Below are 24,326 nucleotides of genomic sequence, written 5' to 3'. Positions count from 1 at the left end.
TCTTCTTCTTCTTCTTCTTCTTCTTCTTCTTCTTCTTCTTCTTCTTCTTCTTCTTCTTCTTCTTCTTCTTCTTCTTCTTCTTCTTCTAAATCAAGTTACCCTGCCACAAATACAATGTCTAACATTTTTAGTGGTGGCTAAGAAACTGAGCAAAGGCCTCTGCCAGTCATTTGAAGATTAATAATTTATGCCTGGTATGCTTGTTATAACTCCCTGTTTGGTATGACCAGAAAATTTAATTAACAAGAACAAACATCTTCAGAGAGACAAAAGAGCAGACTCCCTTTACAAGGAGCCCAGCACTCTGGATTGTATTTTCATCTTTTTAGAAAGTTACTAATCCCACAGTCAACAGTCCTGCCATGTGTTTCTTGTAAGAGTGAGACCTGCTCAATCCTTTATGGAACACAGCTTGTATCTTATGCAAATGCCTTATGAATACCCATTTCCAGAGCCTCACTTTACACATCTTGGGAGCTAGTTTAAGGAAACAAAAGTGCAGATAAATAATTCTTCTGCACAGAATATGCACTGCAGCAGTTTATTAATAAAAGCTAAATATCATTTATAGCAAAGAAAACAAATACCCACTACTAGTGTAATAGTGAAGTGTAGCATATTCACATCCATATTAAAGATTCAAACATAATCAATCATTAAAATATGTAAAACCCATTGCATATGGATGTACAAAAAATCCTACAGTATAGCTTTAATAAATAATAATAATAATAATAATAATAATGTAGGAACTCTATTCATTTAATCATTAGTTTACCTATAATTATCCCCCAGAGGGTGGGGGGCATGGTTGACTTGATAAAGTGCTTGCCACACTAGCAAGAGGACCTGAGTTGGATCCCAAAACTCACACAAGAAAGCCAGGCATAGTTTTATAATCCCAATGCTGGCATGGGCACAGAAACAGATGGAGTCTTGGGCAGCCTAGCAAAGTCCAGACTCAGTGAGAGACCCTGTCTCTAAAACCAAGATGGGTGGCAGCCAAGGAAGATCCCAAGTTTCATCTCTGCCTCCACATGAGCACACACATGTGCTTACACTCACACACTTTACCAGTAGATGCCTAAATTATGAGTGTATGGGTTTTCTGAGTTTTTCTTCAACTATTATAACAACCTTTGACCCAAGACAAACTATGAATCAGGTGATAAATTGCGGGCTTTATGATTAGTGTCTCACCTTACTCTCATGGAAGTCCAACATCTTCCCTACTGCCTTGTGGATAAACTCCACTGTCATTATCTGTACCATCATCACCATCAGAGATAACCTTTTTAAGACTAAATAGTTCAGCATTAACCTAAGAAGTTTATATAGGAGGGATCCCTTTGATGAGGAGGGAGCTATTAACATAGAGGCATATTTACAGACTCCAACTTTCTGAACTGTAATTCAGATGCAGGTTTTCTCGGAAGCCACAACACCAGCACACAGATGAACCGTGAGCCAAACCTGAATTTTGTCAAGACCCTTCCATGTCTCCTTCAGTAACTAGAGCCCTAGTATCAAACACAGGAGTAGGCTGAAGGCCATGCCTGCCTCCTCCAGTAGCATTGAGTGGTCCTGCAGGGTATACACAGCCTTGGCCCACCAATGCCAGTGCTCTCCAAGACCCCTGACTCCCTCTTCATTTAATGATTTCATCATTAGTCTTGTTTGGACATTTCCATTGCTGAAGACTTATCAGAAACACACACTGGAAATTGCAAGATTAAGACACTAAGGAACCAACCCTATCAGAAAAATTAGGAGTGTGTGTATTATTAGAAATTGAGCAATAGAAAGCATGCGGGCGCGCGCGCGCGCACGCGCACACACACACACACACACACACACACACACACACACACAAAAACTAGTCTCCATTACCAAGGAAGCACAGGAGGGAAATAGATTCCAAAGGCACACCCCACACAAATTCATCTGAGGCATGAGGCATTAACTTCTAAAGCTCAGATGTTGGGGTTCTATAAGCTACAAATTCAATTCAGACCCCTCTCCCAAAAGCTCATGTGTCATTCTCTGGAATGACAAGAACGGTTGTTCCCGGCTTAGAGGAGTCCTTTATGTATTGGTAATTAAGACAGTAAATAGCAACACTTTCCAAAACAGTGTGTTTGATTAGCAAGGGAAGCTGGCAAAGAACCGAAAGCTTAACATATGGTTAGAGTCGCTGCAGACATGCCATATCACTTGGAAAGAACAATATAAAAACACTCTCATTCTATTTATAAACAGAATATGACATTGTGATGTAACATGTATCAGTATTCAGATATTTACTAGGGGACAATGTACTCTAACATGACAGAGTAATTGGAAATTTGGTAATATGTTCCAGTAAGCTATAAAACTTTTTTTTATATTTTTACAAAAGGCCTTAATGTGTTTTTATAGACTTATGTTATATGGTACGGTACATAATAAGAGAAAAGCACCCAGACAGGCTTGTCTGAGTTACGATCAGGAAAACCCTGATATGGCCAGTGAGTGTAAGCTCTGCATTGTGTTGTGACTGAAGTGTCTCATTACCAGAACAGTGAGCTGTATTATGTGGAACAATCTGCTCTTTTCCTACCATGCAGAGTTTACTCATGTCAGGTTCCTGATTTCTTAATATATTTTCAATTTTCTCCCTCATCCCTGAAGTCTTCTATTTTGTGTAGTCATCAGAACTTTCCCAAACATCTATGAGGAAAAAGAAAAAAAAAAAAAAAAAAAAAAAAAAACCTCATTCTTTCCAAAATGTTGGCATTGTTCAGCGCATGCCTGGGCTGCAGTTGAGTATTAGCAAGTTCCTTATGTACCGTAAAGTCATCAGGTTCAGCTCACCTCCCGTGTAATAGGGCTAAGCTGAGACGCTGAGACCAGTTCCAACAATCCCCACCCCACTCCTTGTACTGGTGACAGCATTAAGACTCATTAGAGCAACGTAGTAGCATGTTCAGGTCCATGTCCTAACTCAGCCAACCAGGAGTGTTGTTACATGAGTACAGGGTCTTGCTCATCCTCACTGCGCCACGGGCACTTGAGAGCTAGGCCCTCCAACTGCAGCAACAGTGACCCATGCAAGTCCATGAGGCTAATGTTTATTCTCTGTCCAGATGCAAATTATGCCATAAATGATCTAAAGGCCTCTGGCAGCCATTTCCCTAAACTTCACAAGTGCCAGCCTTCCTGAATGCCGACAGGATAATAAGCATTTCTGGTGTGCTGGGGATAACAAGCATTTCTGCTGTGATGGGAATAACAAGCACTTCCGGTGTGCTGGGGATAACAAGCACTTCCGGTGTGCTGGAGATAACAAGCGCTTCCGCTGTGCTGGGGATGCTACTTGATTCCTAGTCTCCCGTTTCAATCTCGTGCTCCAGAAGAGCTTAAAAGACTGACTTTGCAGAGGAGAATCAGGAGACAGACAGAAGCCCAGTTGTGGCTCCTGCCCACAGGAACAGAGTCTACAAAAGGCACCTGTGCCAATCTTCTGTCTCCAGAGTTGACCACAACTGAGCCCCAACAGACAAACTCCAACTAAGACCTAACTCTCTTGCCCAAAAGAAAATATAAACATGCGCAGTACAATGAAATGAACATGAACACTACAGCCAAGGTCACTAGACCACACCACGGTGCTGGCGGGGCTGCCGAGCTGACAGACAGGGCTGAAGTGGGGAAGGGATGTTTTTGCTTCATCTTCCCCAAGGTAAAATGAAGAACTACCTGTAGGAGAGAAGGGGAAGGCAGAGGGACTTGAAGATCTATGAGGCCCCTTTCTCCCTAGATAATCATCAGTTGGGATAAAAACTGGTGTTTCCCTACTAAATGGCCTTCAAGCCTTATTTACAGAATGTCTGTCATGGGATAGGCGTCGTGCCAGATCCCTAATATAGTTCTCATATCGTCCTCATAAACCTCTCACAAGACAGACACCATCCTCATTTTTCAAATTAGGGAGTGAGGGCCCTGTCAATAGAAAGGACTTGCCTTCAGTGAGCTGGGAACAGAAAGAGGCAGTGCTCACACTGGAGTTTAGTGGACCCCATGATCTAACTTTACTCCACAATGCCTGGTCTAACTTGAACCCTTCTCTGGGATGAGTTGACTAGCAATGATGTTCCTCCTAAATGTATCCATTCCTGGGGCCTTGCATGGACCACTGTGAGATGTTCAGACCTAGCTGCCGTGAAGTACTTGAGCATCGGAACGCAGAAGACATTCAAACACTTCTCTCAGGGAGGGAATTGGAGGCGGACTGGCTTCTTCGAGGTGGAGTGACTAGCCTTCACAGGGATGTACTTGAAGCTGCTGCTTTTGAAATGTTCAGAGGAGGTAAAATAGGGGCGAGGACGGACAGTGAAGTGACTGACCTGCTGAGGAAAACTGGAGAGCTGTAAACAGCAGAACTGCAATCTTGACATTAGTCCCATATGAGTTATTACTCTTGATATCATTATAGCCAAATGGAATGAAAATAGGAGGAGGAAATCTCAGTGGGGACTGCAATTTAAATTTGCCATGTAAGCTAATACTGTATATTTAGAGCCCTAGCAGACAGGGTGGTGGTGGCTCGGAGTATGTGCAGGGGCCGCTGTGCCAGCTAACCAAAGCAGACATTCATTAGAGCAAAATGTAGATTTCCATTTCTTGGCATCTGACATGGGCTCTTTCCTTGGAAAGAAATGTCAATTTGGCCAAAAGTGTGAAACCTACAATAAAAGCATTGGGACTGTGGATTTCATCTCGTCTGCACATTCCCGCCCGTCTTTCCTACTGCGAAAGTCCAGTTGAAACTTGGGGTGCTGACTGAAGAGGTAACGGGGGTCATTGATCAGGACAGGGGATGCTAAAAAGGGAAGGGAGGGCTAGGAGAGGAGATATTGGACTTCCAAATCCCCTATTTCTTTTGGCTCTCAAGTATCATTTTCTCCTGCCCCCAAACTGCCCAACACAAGACGCCAACCACAATTACTGTTTTGCACAGGGCTCTGAACAATGGCAGCTTCCAAACCGTCGGCATGGCCTGCCAATTCTGCGTGTGCTGGGTGCTCATCCACGGAGCCTGTGGGCAGTGAGCACAAAACCCCAGCACCTCAGGCAAGGCAGGGCAGGGGGCTGCCTCGGCTTTCAAATGTCCCTCTGTTTGTTTCTTTTGTTCAATAGACTGGAAAGACTATGATGACAGAGAGCCGAGACACAAGGGACAGAGTGAGGTTCTGGAGAGCCTACTGCAGCAGGTCCGAGCCCTTCATCAGCATTACAGCTGCCGGGGTAAGGATAAAATCTGTGCTGGGCCATCGGCTGAGGTCTCGGTGGCGCCGGTAATTTTAGCAGTTTCCTAGCTGGGTCATACCTTCTCATTCATCAGGGAAAAGGAGATATTAATATTTGTACATCTGGAATCACTTTACAGCACTATCTTGCTTTAACCATTCCACGGAGCCTTCCCTCTCCTTTCCTCCCCTCCCTCTCCACACAAAAAGTTTGAAAATAAGCACAAGGGGGAAAAAAAAAGGCTTCTGCTACTATTCTCTCTGAACTGGCCCTTCACAAGACTCCTCCTCGGACCCTATTAGAAAAACTCCCTCAACATTTCCCCCCTGAGCATCGTAGAGGGAGCTCCAACGATGACAACCAAAACAAGCCTTCACATCAATTGCTAAAATTGCTTCACATCCACCATGCCAAAATTTCATCCTCACTTTGGCCACTGCAAGGGAGGCTAAGTTGATCTGCCCAATGTCATAATGCCAAGCTGTGGCCTGGGACTTGCCATCCTGCAGTGCCTCATTTTTGTCCCCCTGAACTGTCATCTCACCTTGACCTTTAGCCTTTCTCCATTCCAGTATTTGGACAGGAGTAGAGCTCACCTCCTATCCATTTTAGCCCCACTTCACCCAGAGACTCTGTGAGATGCTTTTAAAAGCTTCTCTGTTGCTTGGGCTGCTCAGATGGGACAGGGTCAGGTTTCTGATCTGTGTAATGATTCGTGGAAGAGGCACTTAGTTTTATTTGGAGAATTAAAGCCTCCATAAAGTTTTCATTTTCCATGCTCCCATCAGATCTCCAACTACCCTGTGCTCCCTGGATGCAGGGCACTGCTGAGCTAGCTGGGTAAAACACCCATGGCTTAAGCTAAGATGCTGTGCTTGCTGTTTAGATGAGGCATAAATCATACTTAGCATTAGCAAAAAGTTTCCCAATTACTGTATAGCTCTGACAACAGGGCCCTTCAGAAATGTTGGCTCTGGCTGGAGAGGAGGACAAGTGTTTGCAAGAAAATGGTGTTTTTCTAATGAGTGGCTCACTGGGGGATGTAAACATGTCCGAGAGCAGCTGAAGAAGAAACCCCAAGTGGCTTTTGCATCCCTGGGTCTCTGGGAAGATTTGACACCTCCCGCCCCCACAAAGGAGACCTGCAGCATTCTACACTGACCAGGGTCCATTCAGTTCTTGGTTCCCTGGCTCATTTAATCAAGTTGGGTGTCACCTGGGTCCCTCTCATTTCTGCCTCTCCCGTGTTCCCCTCCCTATTGGCTCCTAAATGAACTCATGATGATCTAACAGTGTGAAAGGTGTTCTTTGCCATCTATAGCCAGTTTTGTGTTTGGTATTCTTAGGAAGGGAGCTGAAACTGCCCATGGCCAGGAGAGTTGGCTTTTGATTTGTATAAGGATTCCGATGCTCTCCCTCATACTATATGATTACTATCTAGTAACTAAGAAATAATTTCCTGGATGGCCCAATTATTTCTATAGTTCCCATTCAACTCTTATCATGCGCGCACACACCTTTCCCCAACCATAGTTGTACACATGATATTAGGAATGCTGTAGCTAAGGAATAAAGAAGACCTTCCCCAGAAGGGACAGTTTTTGGATTTGTTGAAGTGTATCCTGGGCACTGAAATAATATAGACAACGTGAGAGGTGCTGCAGACCCGTGAGAGGCACAGCTCGAGAGGGTAAGGTAAGGTAAGATAGGAGACACCCAATTCTTCATTCCTCTCATGGAAACGTAAACTAGACATCAAAATATTAAAGACTGCCCTAAAGGACCTGGCAAACTTGATTAAACAAGCGTTTTCCAGATTCTTCAGCCGTATAAAACCTTTGCCATAGAATTTGTATTCTGTGGTACAAACTTAGGGAGAGGTTGACCTATGACCCATCAGGATAAAATAAATTACCTTACAGACAAAAATTGATGCTTCAACATAACTCCGAGTTTCAAAGGATAAGCAGAGACTGTAAAGATTGCTTATGGGGAGCCACAAAACCGTTGTTTTGGATATTCAGTTACATCGAGATAGTGTAGTTTATTGGGGACATAAACCTTTATAAACTTGCAAAAAGGAAAAAAAAAAGTTCTACCATTTCTAATTTTGGGGAAGAGCATTAAACTCAGCACTGATCACAGCTTCTTCATCAGAAAGTCAGGCTGTCTAACCTGCACTGTTGCCAAGAGGCAATGGATTCAAAACACCCATCACAACAAAAGCACCTCACAAACCCTAGCTCATTTTCAGTTATTGGTCTGGCAAGGGGAAAATGGCACCATTCTCCATCCACAGCGACTGACTGACACATCCTAGCATTAAAGCGTGAGGGGTGGACTCCACTGTACCGAGCTGGGGGTACTCACCAATACCCAGCAGCCTCCAGTGCTGAAGCAATGGAAAAGCATCTGTACTCATCCCTGAGCCCTGTCCAGTCATTTCCAAGGCCATTCAAGGCCTTTCTATATGAAAGTCTATGCCTCCCATCACGGAACTTTATTTTCTTGTTATTTCTTGCCCCTCTTATTTCCTACTAGAACTCCGGTTAGTCTGAGGCTGAAATCTTTTAACGTAGTATCCTTATTTCTGTCTCCCACCCTTGCTCTTCCTTTGTTTTTAAGGTAGGGTCTCAGCTTGTATCCCTGGTTGACCAGGCTGGCCTTCAACTCTCAGTGATCCTCCTGCCTCTCCCTCTTGAGTGCTGGAATTTCAGCTTGTGCACACATGGTGCCTAGCCCAGTTCCTCCAGTTTCCCTTACTGGTCCCCTCGACTCTCTGTTCCGAAGCCCTTTTGCTCCACTTTCTCAAGAAATGTATCAGTTGCAATTTTTAAGCCTTCTGCTGGATTTCTAAGTGGCTGATAACATTTTTTTCTTTCTGATAACACTTTAAATTCTCAATGCACTTTCATTCTACTATTAAAAAATTAATAATCCCTGCTGTTATCCGAGTTCGGCATCTCGTCTCTCAGGATATTACTGGCAAGCTCTACTTTGGTCCATGTTGTATTTTTCTCAACACAGTCTCCCATAGGCATGAATTTTTTGCAACCTACTTTTAATAAGGGTTTAACCTCTCCTCTAGCCCAGCAGAGGTAGAGGAAGAGAAAAGTTATAAGGTTATAGGGGAAGTGGATTTGTTCAGCAATAGTTCTTCCTCAGCAGTTCAGTCCTGTAGCAAACACCAAATACAAGTCAACAGCTGTAGACCAGTCCTCTAGGCAGGCAGACACCATGCGCAAAGTGGCAGCCACAGTCCAGTTCTTTGGGAAGGCAAACACCAGGCATGAGCCAACAGCTCTAGTTCAATCCTGAAGAAACTGCAAAGCTTGCCAACCATCCTGAGGCAAAGCTGCTGCAAGAACAGTTCTTGGTGAGTTCTCTCAATGGTGGTATCACCACAAGTTGAGTTCAACAATGCTATGTAAGGAGAACCAATACATCCATGTCTTTAGCAAAGAATAGCAAGGTGAACCAAACCAAACCAAGGCTCAGTGCTCATCTCCCACTGTCTGTGGGGTCATATTTATACTCCTTCATCCCAGGTCCTTCCATGTGTTTGCTATATCAAACATCCTTTCACCTGTGTCTCCTTCAGGAAAACATTCTTTCACGTGTCTGCTTTACCAAGACATTCGTTCACATGTATGCCCCAGCAAAACATCATTTGACTTAACTAACTTTGCAAAGAAACTAAAAGTTTCCCCTTCAGTCTCCGTACAGACTTGTTCTTTTTCCCTGGTTTGGGGCTTTGTGTTTTTTGGTGGGTCTATTTCTGAACTACCTAATGAGCCTTTGGCGTTTGCTCAGGTTTAAAAGATGAGCAATCAATAGCCACTGGGGACATGGACAAGGAACTTTATTCACAGGCCTCACTGTCAGGTGAACTGGTGTCATGCTTTCGTTGGAAGATTACCAATGGCATAACTTGTGGGTGTAATCCCTGCGAACTTCTTCAGAGACATTTCTTCCGGGGGTCCTGCCTAGAGAGTATAACTTTCAGTATGTGTGTTCTGAGAACAGAATGGGTAAATGTTATCTATGAAAGCTTTCATTTAATCTACCAGTTTTCGTATTAGTAGCATCACCGACGTCATCCCATTTCCTATTGTCCCTGAGGTCTCCCTGTCTCCTACTTCAGAGGCTTCGCTTTTGTGGCCCATTGTTCTTGTTTATTTTTCTTCCCAGAGAATAAGCCACTAACTTTAACCTACAGTAGGAAAGCCGTTTTTGTCTCGCTATGCAGTATAGGAGATCTAGAAGTCTGATTTTTTAAGCAGTTTCAGAAACTCCTGGTTTTACCTGCATCTGTGCCTCTTTCCCTGCTGGCAGTCATGGAACATGTAGGGTGAACCAGGTTACTTCTCAGTGGTCCCCTGGGGGGTGGGGGGGTTCAGCATCATTTCCTGTAGATCTTTCTCGAGAAATTTGCCCCTTTCCATGGTAACATGTTCATTGATGTTACCATTGTTCCTGTTTTGTTTATGTAGCCATTTCTAAGACAGACTATTCCAGAGCAGACTTCCTAGTCTTCAGCTCTTCCAGTCTTGCTGCCCCATCTTCTGTAATGTCCCCTGAGCAGGAGCTGTGATACAGATCTTATCAGTCTCTCCAGGAACCTCAGATCTTCTCATAAGGAACCATACATACTAGAAATTAATACCCTAGAATGCTAACTGTAGTTATATGAATTGACAGGATGAATTTAGTATACATTTGCCCCTTTTCTTTCTTTGTTCTACTCTCCAGATCTTCTGTAATGTGCTCGTATCAATCCTATAAGGAAAAGATCTAATTGGATATATAAACTAACAAGATGAACTTTGGAAGGGTTGAGACGTGGTAGCTAACTGTTAGAGAGCCAGCTGGTGGAGGTTGAGAAGGAAAAGGAATTGATCCCTCTCTTTTTATCTTGATAATAAAGCACTTACCATGAGACTATAAACAAAAGACCTTAATTATAAATATTGCTCACCTCCAACATTTGTGAAAAGCTGCTAGTTGAATCAACTACTGGGGTATTAGTGCCTTTTACATGGCTTTGGCAAAAGACCAGGCAGAATATACTTAAAGGAAGAAGGGTTTGCTTCCTCTTATGGCCAATGGTGTGGAGGGCATGGTGAAGGGGTACACAGCAGCTATTGCATTCACTCTTTGGGGAATGGAAAGTTAAGAGAGCAGAACAGACATCCCCCTCCCCCAAGGGCCTGGCCCCAGTAACCTAACTCCACCAGCCAGGCCTCCCCTCCCAAAGCCTTCAAACTATCAACACCCCCAAACAACGCCACTAACTGGAGACCAAAATTCAGAACAGGAGCCTATTAGGGGCGTTTCCAATTCTAGCCATAGCAACTGGTATCTCAATAAGCTGGACCCCTGTATGACATTGGGAAGTGATATCACAAGGACAAGGGAAGGCCAAGAGGAGATAGGAAGACAAGGCAGGAATGTTGATCTGTCAGATGGAATGTGTACTGCATCTTCTTTCTCCACTCTAGAAAGCTCAAAACTGCAAACCACAGGCCGCAAGCAGTCAGTGTCAAGGAGCCTGAAGCACCTATTCCATTCCTCAAACAAGTTTGTGAAGACCTTGAAACGGTGGGTCCTAAACACTTGTCTAGGAAGTCTTACCGTCTCAGGAATGGACTAGCTGGAGGTCTAAGAGGAAGCTGAGTGGAAATTTTGTATTTTTATTGAAAGAATTGATTCTTCTGAGAATTTGGGCAAGATACCAATCTCTAAGTTCTACCCAGTAAATCTGTGATACATAGTAAAAATATGTTCCTAGGTTTGTTTTCAATTCAGCTTGCAATATGTCTAAAACTCACTAATTCTACATGTACACATATATTTAGCTATATATGTATATATAATAGAATTAATTATATACACATATCTATATGCAAATATGTAGATATGGATAATTTCCTCGAGTTTGGTAAAAGCAAATAGCTGAAGACTTTTTTTTTCCTTTCTCTTTTTCTTTGCAGAGGACTTTACATAGCCACTATATTTTATTATAAAGACAATATGTTAGTCACCAATGAAGACCAAATACCAATTGTTGAAATAGATGACTCTCACACCAGTTCTATTACACAAGATTTTCTGTGGTTCATGAAGGTACACTGAGTTCTCATTTCATTGTCTTTCCCTATTTTGCACCAAGGTTAATGCACATAAATTTCCGAAACTTTAGTTGAGGGGTTTCTCACGATCAAAGTTTTGGGAGGGGAGTAAATTATCTCAGCGAACCCTTACAGCCCCAGGATGCCCCATGTCATTTTCTTTTAAAGGCCAAAGCAGTGTCCCCACTACGTTTTCAAAGCAAAGAAGCGTGCATCCTGTCAGATCCTGTCTCCACTGTTCAGAGTTATGGGATCATTTGGCAAAGACTAAAATGTAGATCTGACTGTTTCATTAGCATTCAGATCTTTTTCCAATTGGACAGAGATCAAAAAGTTGTTTCGTGTGTATCTGAAAATGGAGAGGAGAACAAATATCAGGGGGGGGTCAGGTTTCCTCCTCTCCCCCCCCCTTTGCTTTGATGCCACAACCTAAATCATTCTCTGGCTGGGACGCTGATCTGACCTCGTGACTTCTTTTGCAGCTGTCTTGTATGTGGGAAGACATCAGGTGGTTGAGGCAAAGCGTACCCATATCCATGTCCTCGTCCACCGTGCTGCAAACTCGGCAGAAGATGCTTGCTGCCACAGCCCAGCTACAGGTGAGGGGCCGGGCTGGAGCTCTGGGAAGTGTCTTCAAACTGGAAGTGCTCAGTCACCAATCCTACTGGAAAGGAGAAGGAGGAGGCAGGGGTCTCTCCTTCTTCAGATCCCTGGCCACAGGAAGGTTTCTTGGACAAGCTGGGCCATGGCCTACCCATGGTGGGCTTTGGTATGGAATCTTAAAGAGTGAGGAGATCAGAAATCTCCACTTGATATTTATCAGTCAACTCTTCAGGGTGAATTCTCATTACCTGTAGAACAAAGGAAATTTGACCAGATCACTGAGGACCAGTGCTGCTTTGTAGAAGCATTTGGAAGGCGTAAGAGAGCAGAAGGGGCTTAGGGCAGCTTCCTGATGTGCTGTTTCTAAAAAGCCTTAAGAGAACCTTGAGCCTCTGTCAGTGATGTAAATCTACGCACAAAAGTTGTCTCTTACCATCTCTAGAAATTGTGCTAACGGGAGAGTTAACTGTATTTGGCTAGCAGACCCACACCAACCATGATATGATAAAGAGTTCCTAAAAACTCCTCGAGCTCCAATTCCACTTACAATTGCAAGAATTTCTCCATGTGAAGCCCTGCAATAGTAACAATTTACCCTGTAACTTCATAACAATCACCACATTGCTAGGAAAGGTTACATTTGCCCACCCCACCCCCGACATACTCCATTGCACAGACCTTAACTGCCTCATGTCCTCAATGGCTTTACAGATCTCTGTCATATTCTTCTCTACAACTCATTCTTGATTGAGAAACTCCTCCTACAATTTAAGGAGCCGTTCTTTGGACCTGGGCCACGATGTCGGGGCTAAACTCAGAGCACCTCCTTTCATCACTAAGCCACCCCACCCACTTGGTTGGACTGTGCCACCATCTTCCAAACTGTTTTTGCTTTAAGCTAAAGAACATTTCCATGAGGCTCAGCCCCTTCACTAGCCCACTATCCAGCTAGGATAGGCCTGAACAAAGATTGACCCACCTTAGAATTTCAAGCAAAGTTCTTGGTGGTGTGTATCTTGGGGTCTTCCTTGAAGACTTTTATATGCTCTCATCAACCTGAGTAGAACAGGCTGTTGTGAGCTACTATAGTCAGATGCTGAGGGACACCATGATAGCCAGTGTGACCCTGCCCAATCCTCACCCCCACTTTTGGGCTTCCTCACTCCCCACTCCAAACTTCTGATCCCGCCGTCTTTTGAGACCACTTCCCTCTTACCAAGCTGAGAGTTCTAGTACATCACAACCACTCCTTGAAAATATTCTAGATTTTTCTCTTGAAAAAAAAAAAATAGAAGCCTAAATCTATCCAACATGTCTTCACTAAAGTAGTTTCTCAGGGATTTCTGAAAAGAAACAGACCGTACGCATGCAAAAGACTGGCTTTCTGCTATGTACACGGTCACCAGTCTCTCCTGGATGCTATCTAGTGGTCCCACAGCATTTCTGTAGTAACTCACTTTCTCATGCTATAATGGACCATTCAAAATATCTTCTTCATTGCTCCGCCTTCCTTCCCATCCACCACACCCTCCATCCTGCCAACAGGTGACCATCTCACTAATTCTCCTAGAGATGCGAAGGGTTTCCCACCACCGGATCTTCAGAAGCTTCCTGGACACTAACCCTCTCTCTTCCTTTGGCTCCCTTGTTCCTACAGTTAAGCCGGCCTCACCCTCCCGACTAAAAGCTCTAGCCTCTGCATGTGCTCTGAATCTCATCTCTCCTCTCTGCATTTTAAAATACTCCGCTCGGATTGGTGAGGTGGATCACTGATGAAGGGCACTTACTGCTCTTGCAGAGGGCCTTGTTCCCCAAACCCACATCAGGTGGCCCATGGCCACCCGTAACCCCAGGTGAAGATGGACCCATTGCCTCTGCCTTTCATGGGCACTGCATTTACCTGCATAGACCTTCACACAGACACGTATATGTGTAATGAAAATAATAAAGATTAAATCTTGAAAAAAAAAAAGTTGGCTTCAAGTTAACCCCATGCCTAAGTGCCCTTAGATACCCTCTCAGCTACCAAACAGTCATTTTTCATTCCTCACGCTAACTTCCTTGAAAGAACTGCTTAGCTTCTCCTTCTCCATCAATTCCTCTTTCCCCATCAACTCTACTTCCACGCCTATAAAACTGCACTGGCGGGACAACAGCCAGCAAAGCAGACACTGCCACAAAGCTGGGACTCCTCACTCATAGTATGGGGCTGCATGGGTGGGAGTTCCAGGGTGTTTGGGGGAGGAGGGAAAGTGGGACTACGGTCTGGCATTTCTGAGAAATAGCCTAACGAAATTCCCAGCACTTGGAAGGCAGAGGAAGGCAGATCTCTGAGTTCCCTGTCTACAGAGTGAGTTCCAGGATAGCCAGGGCTACACAGAGAAACCCTGTCTTAAGAAAAAAAAAATGATGTAGCTTTATATTTTATTTGTTGATTAACTAAAATTACCTAAGCCAGAAGTACCAGCATTTGGATGACGAGTCAAGATGAGAAGGACTAAAGAGAGAGCAAGCCCCACCCACACTCCTCGTTCTGTCAAGAGAACGGTGAAGCCTGTCCTCTCCGGAAGATTCTTTCCTAGGAAGCTTCCTCTGCCACACGGAGAGGAATCTAAATTACTTATTCTGGAAGGACGGTGCAGATTGTTTTACACTAGATGTTTTCCTCCACAGTTCATAGAAATGAGCAAGAACTAGAGAGCAATGGGTGATGCTATTCATTCTTACTTTTTCAAGTAGAAGAAAAAAAACAACCCCAAATTTCACTTTTTCTAGTTGCCCCTGGGCTTCTTTAACTTTTCATACCATCTCAAACTGAAGGTCTTTAACAATGGTGCCTCTAACCATCACACAGGTCTCCTTCCAATTCTCCAGGCAGGAGCGGCAGAAGCGGGAAGAGCCGGTTTGCCTAACATAGCAGGACATGTATTGTCAGAATCTATTTCTCTTTCAGGCCCAAGGGAACAAATGCTATCCAAAACATTTTTTATATGAAGGAAGACAATCAGGGTGACTTTTAGTGCTTTCTTATTCAACCTATTAGAAACCTATCCAGCTGGGTAGCATACACTTTTAATCACAGCACTCAAGAGATAGTCATAGGCCTGTGAGGTCAAGGCCAACCTGGTTTACATAACAAGTTCTAAGCCAGCAAGGGCTACACAGTGAGACTTCTCTTGGAGAGGGAAGGAAGGAAGGAAGGAAGGAAGGAAGGAAGGAAGGAAGGAAGGAAGGAAGGAAGGAAGGAAGGGAGGGAAGGAGGGAAGGAAAGAAGGGGAAGGAAAGGAGGAAAGAAGACCTTTCCAAACATGACAGTAAATCATAAGTTGACTTTCTTCATAAATTTATTCAAATGGTCACAACAATGTTAGTACATCGTGAATATGTATTATGTGTTATGGAAAATGAGTAAGTCAACTATTACTGAGCTCTTCCTGTGCACTGTACAAAGGATCCAGAGACACAGAAAGGAAAGAGCTATGCCTCTGGACAGGCACTTCAATTATATGCAGTGCAGCCAGACACATACTAAGAAGGTTGTACACAAGACAGACAGTAGGAAAGAAAATAGAGGCTGGTGAAGTCTATCCAGAGATAATATTGGAGAGCTTTTACATCGCTCTGACACACCTGAAAGTAACAACTTAAAGAAAGAGAGGACATTGTTCCACCTCACAGTGTCAGAGGTCTCCACCCAGTTTGGCTCTTCTGCTTGGCACCTGAGGCAAGACAGAATATCATGGCTATGTGCATGTGCAGGGGGTGCAGTGGGGGATGGGCCCACCAGAGAGTGTCCAGAGAGCATGAAATACATGATGATCCAGGGACACTGTAAACCTTTCAAAGGCACACTTTCAGGGACCTACTTCCCCACCAGGTCTCATTTTCTATTTCATATTCGATACCTCCAATAATGCCATCAAATTATGAATCTACCAATAGCAGAATCCACTGATTAGATTAGCCCTCGTGATCCAATCCCCTCTCAGTGAGCCTGTGGGGGATATACCATATTAAACCCATAACAGAGTTAGAAATGTCTTCCCAGCCGGGCGTGGTGGCGCACGCCTTTAATCCCAGCACTCGGGAGGCAGAGGCAGGCGGATTTCTGAGTTCGAGGCCAGCCTGGTCTACAGAGTGAGTTCCAGGACAGCCAGGGCTATACAGAGAAACCCTGTCTTGAAAAACCAAAAAAAAAAAAAAAATGTCTTCCCAGAGAACATACAACTGGACTGAACCTAGAAAATATAGTTGGAGACCTAGAGAAGATTCTAATTACAGCAGATTTATAAAATCCTATAGTCAACCAGGTAGCAGGCTTGAGAATTTGTGAAATATGTTTGCATGTGTTGCTTGATTTAATCCCCTGAACACCCTCTGAGGTAAGGACTAGCCAGAGTGATGCCTAACTGTAAAGACCTTTAAGATGGTGAAGTTTGGGACCACATAGAGTAAACAGTCTGATAGTTAATGAATGATAGCCACCTTGGAAACCCAACAGCTGTAGGAGTAAAGTACTGATAGTCTGCTAAACCAACTCATTATTGGCTTGGAAAACCAAGTGTTAAATATTCAGAAACTTTGAAGACTTATTATCATACCCACTGTAGCCCAGAATGGAGGACGACACTACGGAGACTGTCCCTTCTTACAAACCAGTCATCCCACTCCTGGTTCTTTTGCTTGTTTTGGTATTGTAGTTCACCAACACAACACTGCTCATATAACAACCTGCCGATATAGAACTACAGTATGACAGAAATATAGAATAAAGATCTTACCAAAGGAGTGTGTGTGTGTGTGTGTGTGTGTGTGTGTGTGTGTGTGTGTGTGTGTGATTTTTAAGTAACTTCTTAGAAAAGAAAGAAAAATCTGAATGATTGGACCACTTAAGATTTAATCTTACCAAGTACATTTTGTCAAGTAATTATTTATGAAACTCCTTGCTCATTCTGTGTCTCATTCTGTGAGTAAAAATAAAAGGCTTAAAACACAGTTCCTATCTCTGAGGGAGCGCTCCCTGGTATGAGATTTAAAAATTGACCAGCTGGCTCATTTAACTTTAGCTCAACCTTGTCATTTTTACAAATTCAGGTTCTATATTGGCTTTCACGCTGATACATTATCACATCTTTGTGTGAGTTCATACCACACACAGCAACACACACACACACAAACATACACACACAGCACACACACACAGCACACACACACACACACATGCACACACACACCAGCAATGGATTATATGGGATTTGACCCTAATCATCTAGCATTCTTGGCTAGAGATCTTCACCCTCTTCGGACTTCCACAGTTCCTGTTTATTTGAATAACCCACGCCTCAGATCCTTCATATGCTATGTAGCACCCTTCTCTTCCTATTTTTTCTAAAAGCATTGTCTGCTCTGTTGACAGAGTTTATAAGCGACTTCAACAACCGTTTCAGTAGGCAGAACTCCCTGAGATGCAAGTAAGTCAAACCAGGCCAATGCTGATTAAAGAACTTTACAGGTACTGCACAGTCATCTGGGGACCTCTGTACAATGTGCCACATTGTCAATTCACCTCTCCATTTTAAACAACCCACCTCATACTCACTTACTGGAGATCTCTTGAAAACTCCACAAGGAGCATACTTGAAATATCAGACATTTTTCTTTAAAACATCTGGGATTCTCTTCAAGTGCTGGTCACTGAGGTTTATGTGCTGCTGTGTCTGTGTGGGCAAAAGATATTTACAGATATTGAATTTGCTTAAAAAAATATAACGTCTGTGCCTCTTGCTATAATCTTTGCAGGCTCACAGTGAAGAATTTTCTTTGAGCTTTCTCTTACGCACATTTCTGCAGTCCCACCTACACGAAGTCTAAGTCTGTAAAAAGGCAAACAGCTCCTCAGAAATCCAGTTGTTCTGTGGCTTTTGGTGTGGTCCTGTTGCTCCGTTTTATGATATCAACTGAGTTACCAGTAATCTGTTGCTTTGTAGAATTTACTTGGGACACACAACTTGGGAAGACTCTACTATGAGCCCATTAAAGATCGCCATGGCAACATCCTCATCGTTACCATCAGAGAAGTGGAGATGCTTTATTCCTTTTTTAATGGCAAATGGATGCAAATCTCAAAACTGCAAAGCCAGAGGAAGTCTCTCTCAACACCCGAAGAGCCAACAGCCTTAGATATTTTACTGATAACCATCCAGGTATGTAGGATTTTCTTTTCAATTTCCTGATATTTGCAATTCGGATACATTTACGGCATCTCCAATACAGTATACCAAGAACCATCAATGATGGCACCGTAGAGCCCTGCGGTGAGTTCAGATTCCACACCTAGGAATGACGCTGGGGCTTGCTTTCATGGATCTCTGTCTACATACAGAACGAGTCAAGCCTTCTGAAGAGCAGTCGCTCTGAAAATGCGCGGAGTTCCTTTCACATTGCTATGACCAAATCATCACCCAGAGAAACAACATAGCGGGGGGGGGGGGGTGTTGTATTTTGGTTTGCAGTTTCAGATTGTTACAGTCCATCACAACAAATGCACAGCACAGTGGCTCAGCCATGGTGGATCAGGAAGTCCTGAGTGGCTGGAACTAAGGTTTGGATGAGGCTGATATCCTTCATACTCTCCCCTGATGGTGAGCTACCCCCATCATCTGGGTCCTGTTTCCCCGAAGGTCCCATAGCCCTCCGAGATTCTCCCCATCAGAGGAATATGCAAGCAAAACATGAAACTCGTGAGGTACAATTATTAAGATACAAACGCTAACACTCGTGAAATAGTGAGAAGAACTCGAACAAGCAAGCAGGCAGTCTACAGAGAGTGCTGCAAACATTAACTTGGTGCGGGAGTGGAGCCTAACAGAACTGGGATTACATACATGCATAGTCACTCTTGCCTGTTCTTCATACTACCCTCTTAGAACAGCAAGACACGATTAACTCCAATTTAGGAATTCGACGGTTGGGGCTCAAAGAGGTTAAGGGACACAGGGGGGCACACAGAGGTCAACTGGCTGAGGCTACTGAAGCTTTGGCCCCCAATAGTCTTCCACTTGTGCAAGCCCTTTTCCAAGGCCACCAGCACTGCAGCAGTTAGCATTGAAAAGTTTATATTGTTTTGTGTAGCATTTCTTTATAAAGGGGAAGGTGTATGTCACAGCGCACACTCACAGGTCAAAGGACAACTTGCAAGGATCCACTCTCCTTCTATCTTGTGGGTGCCGGGGATCCAGCTCAGGCCATTAGGCTTGCAGGTGATCATCTTCACCTGCTCAGCCTTCTCACAAGCCCTGCATCCTTTGTCTGAAAGACAGGATCAGAAACTGCGTTAGCCTCAGATGCTGCACGCCATAGAATGTGGCCCTTGACACGATAGCATCAAAGTACCAACACTGAGAGTCTGACTGGAAGCCATCTTTCAGCTGTCAATCACATTCTGTGGGAGGAGTGAGAGACTTGGGAGTAAATAGTAACTTAGGATTTTAGTGAGGGGTGGAAGAGAAGAGCTCCCAATAGCCATCGAAATCTAAACTGGAGCAACTCATGAGCAGACCTGGGCTAGACCGCAGCACTAGCCACAGGCTCCCCCAGGGGCTCACATTTATATGTGACAGGGACTTCACACTGCTTCCCTCTCGTTCTTTTATTATTTTAAAAATCCACTGGTTGGATGGAGCTCACCAGTTAGGTAGAGAACATCGGCGCAGAGCAGCCATGGGCACATATCATGGATGAGTCCGTTCTGAGGAACAGGGAAGGAAGGGCCCTGTTCCACACAGACAAATCCCAACCTCAGCCACCCTGCCTACCCATGTTCACCTTCGATAGCTTACTCACTTTCGCTCCCAAGATGTGTCCAATACAAGAATGATCCTGGTCACCAGGACCAAAGTCCAACAGGGCACAGGTAATCTGAGTGTTCCAGGCTGTGGATTTGATCTTATGAAATCTGGGTTCATTGTGTGTGTGTGTGTGTGGGAGAGAGAGAGAGAGAGAGAGAGAGAGAGAGAGAGAGAAGGGGTGGGGGCAGGGAACACAGACACACTCCTGGCTCCTCTCTTCACCTTTTATAAGCAAGTGCTAAAAGAAACATTTAAGAAATCATAATAAATTTAGTTTTTACAGGGTGACTAATACACTAATCCCCTATAGGGATAAACTGGGGTCTGGGCTACCTTTACTCCTAGAAACACAGGCCCCAGCATGATATAATACCTGGTTTCTCCTAGACTTATTACATTAAAAATGTGTTACAGGTGCAGAAAAATTCCAATCTGGTGAAAGGTTCTTAGAGAAGGAGACCAAAAATAGAGGTGGGATCAGGTTTCCACACAGATCCAAGTGGAAAATTCACCCCCTGCTGACTGGCACATTCCTGCTTGATGTCATTCCACCCACCCGTCCCTTCTCCTCCCCTCACCTTTTCTGTCCTGACTTCCCAGGCAGGTCTTATGCTGGATGGGAAATGGCGAGTAAAGACTCTTAGGGTTGGCGGCCAAACACTGAAGACCGGAGACATAATTCTATCAGGAGTTGGCTTCACCAACTCATCATGAAGGCTCAGCTAGATCTTAGTGGCCCAAAGATGGCTGCGTACCTATCCCAGTGACAAGCCAAACTCTCTTCTCTCAAAGAATTGAAGGATATAAGTTATGCCAGCGGAGGTCTTAGCGTCTTCCTGGCACCTCACGTCACGCTCTGGGGTATCCCTTTGAAGCTAGGGTAATATTTCTATTCCATCCCTTCAGCTCTGTGGCGAGAGGGAGTTACTCTTCAGCTCTTTGCCTCCTCTTCCGTAAAGAATGCCACCTCACAGGGTTCTGAAGAAGGTGCCATGAGATGGCACACAAGCTTCAGAAGAGTAACCAACACAGTAAACATTTACAATCTTTATTACTTTTCCTCTTAAGAAAACTCAAGTGATACTAGGCTCCCCTCTGATCACTTCCAATCTAACTCCTCCACCTTCCTGGGGAGACCTCTGCTGCTGGCTGGCATCCCTTGAGGCATTTTGTCACCTCATGTACATTTTCGTAACAAGTAAGAAACGTTTAGAAAGCAAAGATGTTGTTATGGACAAATTAGAGCCCCACTGAGCAAACTGATTGGCAGTGAGGCTGCTCTGACAAGGAGGCTGCTCTGGGATGGTGCTTACTCTATGACCTTCAGGGGTGGCTCCAGGGGCTGGATACCTTGAGTGTGCAGTTGTCTAAGGACATTCATCCACGTGTCCTGTATATTCAACGCCGCCATATCTATGTGCTCATTGGATTCTTGGGAAAAGCCGGGGAGGCTAACTGATTCTGTGTCCGAAAGAGGACCAAGGAGTCACACACCACAACTAGCCTGGAGCCCTCCCCATTCCACTGCAGGACTAGAGGCAGCTCTCTGTCTCCTTTCTTCACAGGCCGTCCTAAGGAAACCTGCCCGCCTCCACTAACCGCTTCCTCTCTTTAGGCATGACTTGTTACCACTAGATGTCCAGTACATACTACTTCTTCTGCCTTTTCTGCTGTGTGGCCTGTACATTCCTCCTACAGCCTTCCTATATATGCATCTAACGTGCTTATCAAAAAGGAATCACAAATATTGGTGGGAAAGAACCAGCAGGGATAGAAGTAAGAAACAAGTGGGTTCACCCATGTGGCTATGAACACTCTTTATACTCACCAGAGATATAAACTACCTTTAGTCTCTAATAGCTACTGAACGGCTGGACAAAACCGAGCATAGCCATGTCCTGGAGAGTTATTCAGCCGTGTGAGTGAGTCAGGAATGATCCAGGTTCCAGTCTAGATGAGCCTTGCACTCTATGTCATACCAAGCAAAAGAAGCCAGATAGGAAACATCAACAGGTTATGTGGCTCCAATTGTATGCTGTAGCTCTAATAAGCAAGATCAATGAGACAGAATTCCTGGGGGAGACAAGTGGAAGAGAAGTGGGTGATGAACTCAGGGCTTCTTTCTAAAGCAGTTAAGCAGGTATGGATGTTGGTACCGACAGTTACACAACCTTACCAATATGCCAAACCGATGAGTATAATGTTTTATGAAGATGAAACTTAATGAGTTACACCTCACTTTAGAAGAAATGATGCAGGCTGGAGAGATGGCTCAGTGGTTAAGACTGCTCTTCCAGAGGTCCTGAGTTCAGTTCCCAGCAATCACATGGTGGCTCACAGCCATCTGTAATGGAATCCAATGCCCTCTTCTGGTGTGTCTGAAGACAGCTACAGTGTACTCATATACATTAAATAAATAAATAAATAAATAAATAAATAAATAAATAAATAAATACCTGCCGCCTGCCTCCAAAGGAAAAAAACTTTTAAAAAAGAAGAAATGACAGAAGTAATAGAGACTACACTAATCTTTAGTCATCCTTCCATGGAAAGGGGACACCCCCCATCAGCCCCAGTCCACTGTGGTACAGGAACATGGTTCCATTGTCAAAACATTTTCCATTCTTTAAAAAGGACATAGGAAATGCAGAGTGTAGAGTAAGATCTCTCTATTTTTAAAAGCCATAAACAACTCAGAAAATTTAAATACTTTCTGGTCTAATTAGTCCTAGACCCACAGTGACCACTGACCACTCCTTTGTGACCCCTGCCCTCCTACACAATTGGCTTCCGTGCCTGACCCAGCAAAATAAAAGTCCAGGGCTTACTGGAAAAGCAGCTGCCTATTGTTCCTTTAGCAAGCTCTTAAAAGAATAGAGGGCTGGTTGGGCGGAGGTCTCTCAAGACCCCATCCCAGCGAGACCCAGACCTCACCTAGGTCCGCCTCTCACAAACCTGCTTTTGCAACATCAACGAGGCCCTCTTTTCGGTGCTATAGGAAAAAATATCAAGTGAGCAAGTCAAGGTCCTTGCTCTCAAGGAGTTCAGTCAAGGGAGGGAGACAGACTTGTAAACAAATCAAGGTAATACAAGGCAGAATTAAACCAGAGCCTGATAGTGGTACAAACAGTGTACTATGGGAGCTCACACAAAGCAGCTATTAATTCTGCCTAGAAATATCAGGCGTTGCAGAAGAGGTGGCATTGGGCTGAGCCATGAGAGGAAGCTAAGTTTATCAGATGGAGGGGAATAAAAAAAGAAAAGATCCAGAGAGGGAAAGAGGGGACATTAAATAAGAGAATACAGGCAGAGAAAGGAGGTAAGAGCTGTGAGAGCAGCTTCAGTCTCCCACACAAGCCTAACACAACCTTCATCCGCACTTTATTAAGCCGATTAGAAAACCCGGCTCATAGCTTTCTTGCTCACACTGGAATGGATGCCCCACAAGGGAAAAGATAAAGTCTTATTCATCTCTGTGTCACCGACGACCATGCACAAGTCCGGACATGTTAAGTAGGTGCTCTGTAATAGAGCTAGACGTAAGTAGTACAAGCTAGTGTGGCGGAGGCAGGAGGATGCCAAGTTCAAGACGTGTCTGGGTTACAGGGCCTTCGAAGACAGCAGCCTAAGCAAGCCCCCAAGACCCCATTAGAAACACAGGTGAAAGAGAAGGAAGGCTGAGGATATGGTGGGGGCTCCCTTCATATGCCCCACCCTGGGATTCCATCCTCAGCACCCTTCCTACAAACACAGGAGACAGCGATAGGGACAGTCTATCTAGCGATGGGGAGGAAAAAGCAATTCATCATGTCTAGAGACGGGACATAAAAGGACGGTGATGGTGAAAGAGAGAGCCTAGAGACGCAGGTTAGAGGTTAACTGAGGCAACGGGCATTCGGTTTGGTCTGAGAGGCCATTCTAGTACGCTGGATTATGTGAATGAGACAGCTTTCTCTTCCCATTCATTTTTCAGGCTCCAAAAACATTCTGACTAATAAAGGATAAATGACTATGTAAAGACACAAAAATACATAGTAAGTGCTCGGTAGCCTTCTTTTTAAAGCTTGAATGAGAGTGAATTACTCCATCCCAGCGTGGTGACGGTTTTTACATAACCACAGTATGTTCCTAACTCCCATTCGACTTGTGGTCAGTTCTGACCCCCACATGTTTTTCTCTGACACCCTTACCCATCCTATATTTGTACCCTTGGGGTTGAGTCTTTACAAGCACATTTTCTTATTACATTTCAACCCTAATTATGATAGGCTTATTTTTCCAATGCACTGGGTCATTCATAGCTTTATTGCTATTTTTCCAGAAAATCCAAACCACACCAAATCTTGGACCCACAAATTCGATCCACACATTGTTGATTTGCTTTGTCCAGAATGTCGATAAATGAGCTGAAAACACAGACCCTTGGGACCAGTCTCTACCGGGCCGTCACTCTAGC

At 44.2% G+C, this 24,326-nt stretch overlaps 1 protein-coding gene across 2 annotated transcripts in view; it reads left to right on the top strand.

Moving 5' to 3' along the window:
• Positions 1-24,326, top strand: part of Ankfn1 (ankyrin repeat and fibronectin type III domain containing 1) — a 308,072-nt gene that overhangs the window by 245,807 nt on the left and 37,939 nt on the right. For both annotated transcript variants that reach the window (XM_021213428.2, XM_029546190.1), the window contains 5 exons: positions 5,179-5,286; positions 10,791-10,890; positions 11,283-11,415; positions 11,903-12,019; positions 18,011-18,226. In XM_021213428.2, coding sequence (XP_021069087.1) covers positions 5,179-5,286; positions 10,791-10,890; positions 11,283-11,415; positions 11,903-12,019; positions 18,011-18,226 — 674 coding nt within the window. The remainder of the gene's footprint in view (positions 1-5,178; positions 5,287-10,790; positions 10,891-11,282; positions 11,416-11,902; positions 12,020-18,010; positions 18,227-24,326) is intronic.

The sequence above is a fragment of the Mus pahari genome, chromosome 14 (genome assembly GCF_900095145.1).
Source record: "Mus pahari chromosome 14, PAHARI_EIJ_v1.1, whole genome shotgun sequence".
Taxonomy (NCBI): domain Eukaryota; kingdom Metazoa; phylum Chordata; class Mammalia; order Rodentia; family Muridae; genus Mus; species Mus pahari.
The sequence above is the reverse complement of the archived record's forward strand: the minus strand, read 5'-3'. Positions and strand labels throughout refer to the sequence as shown.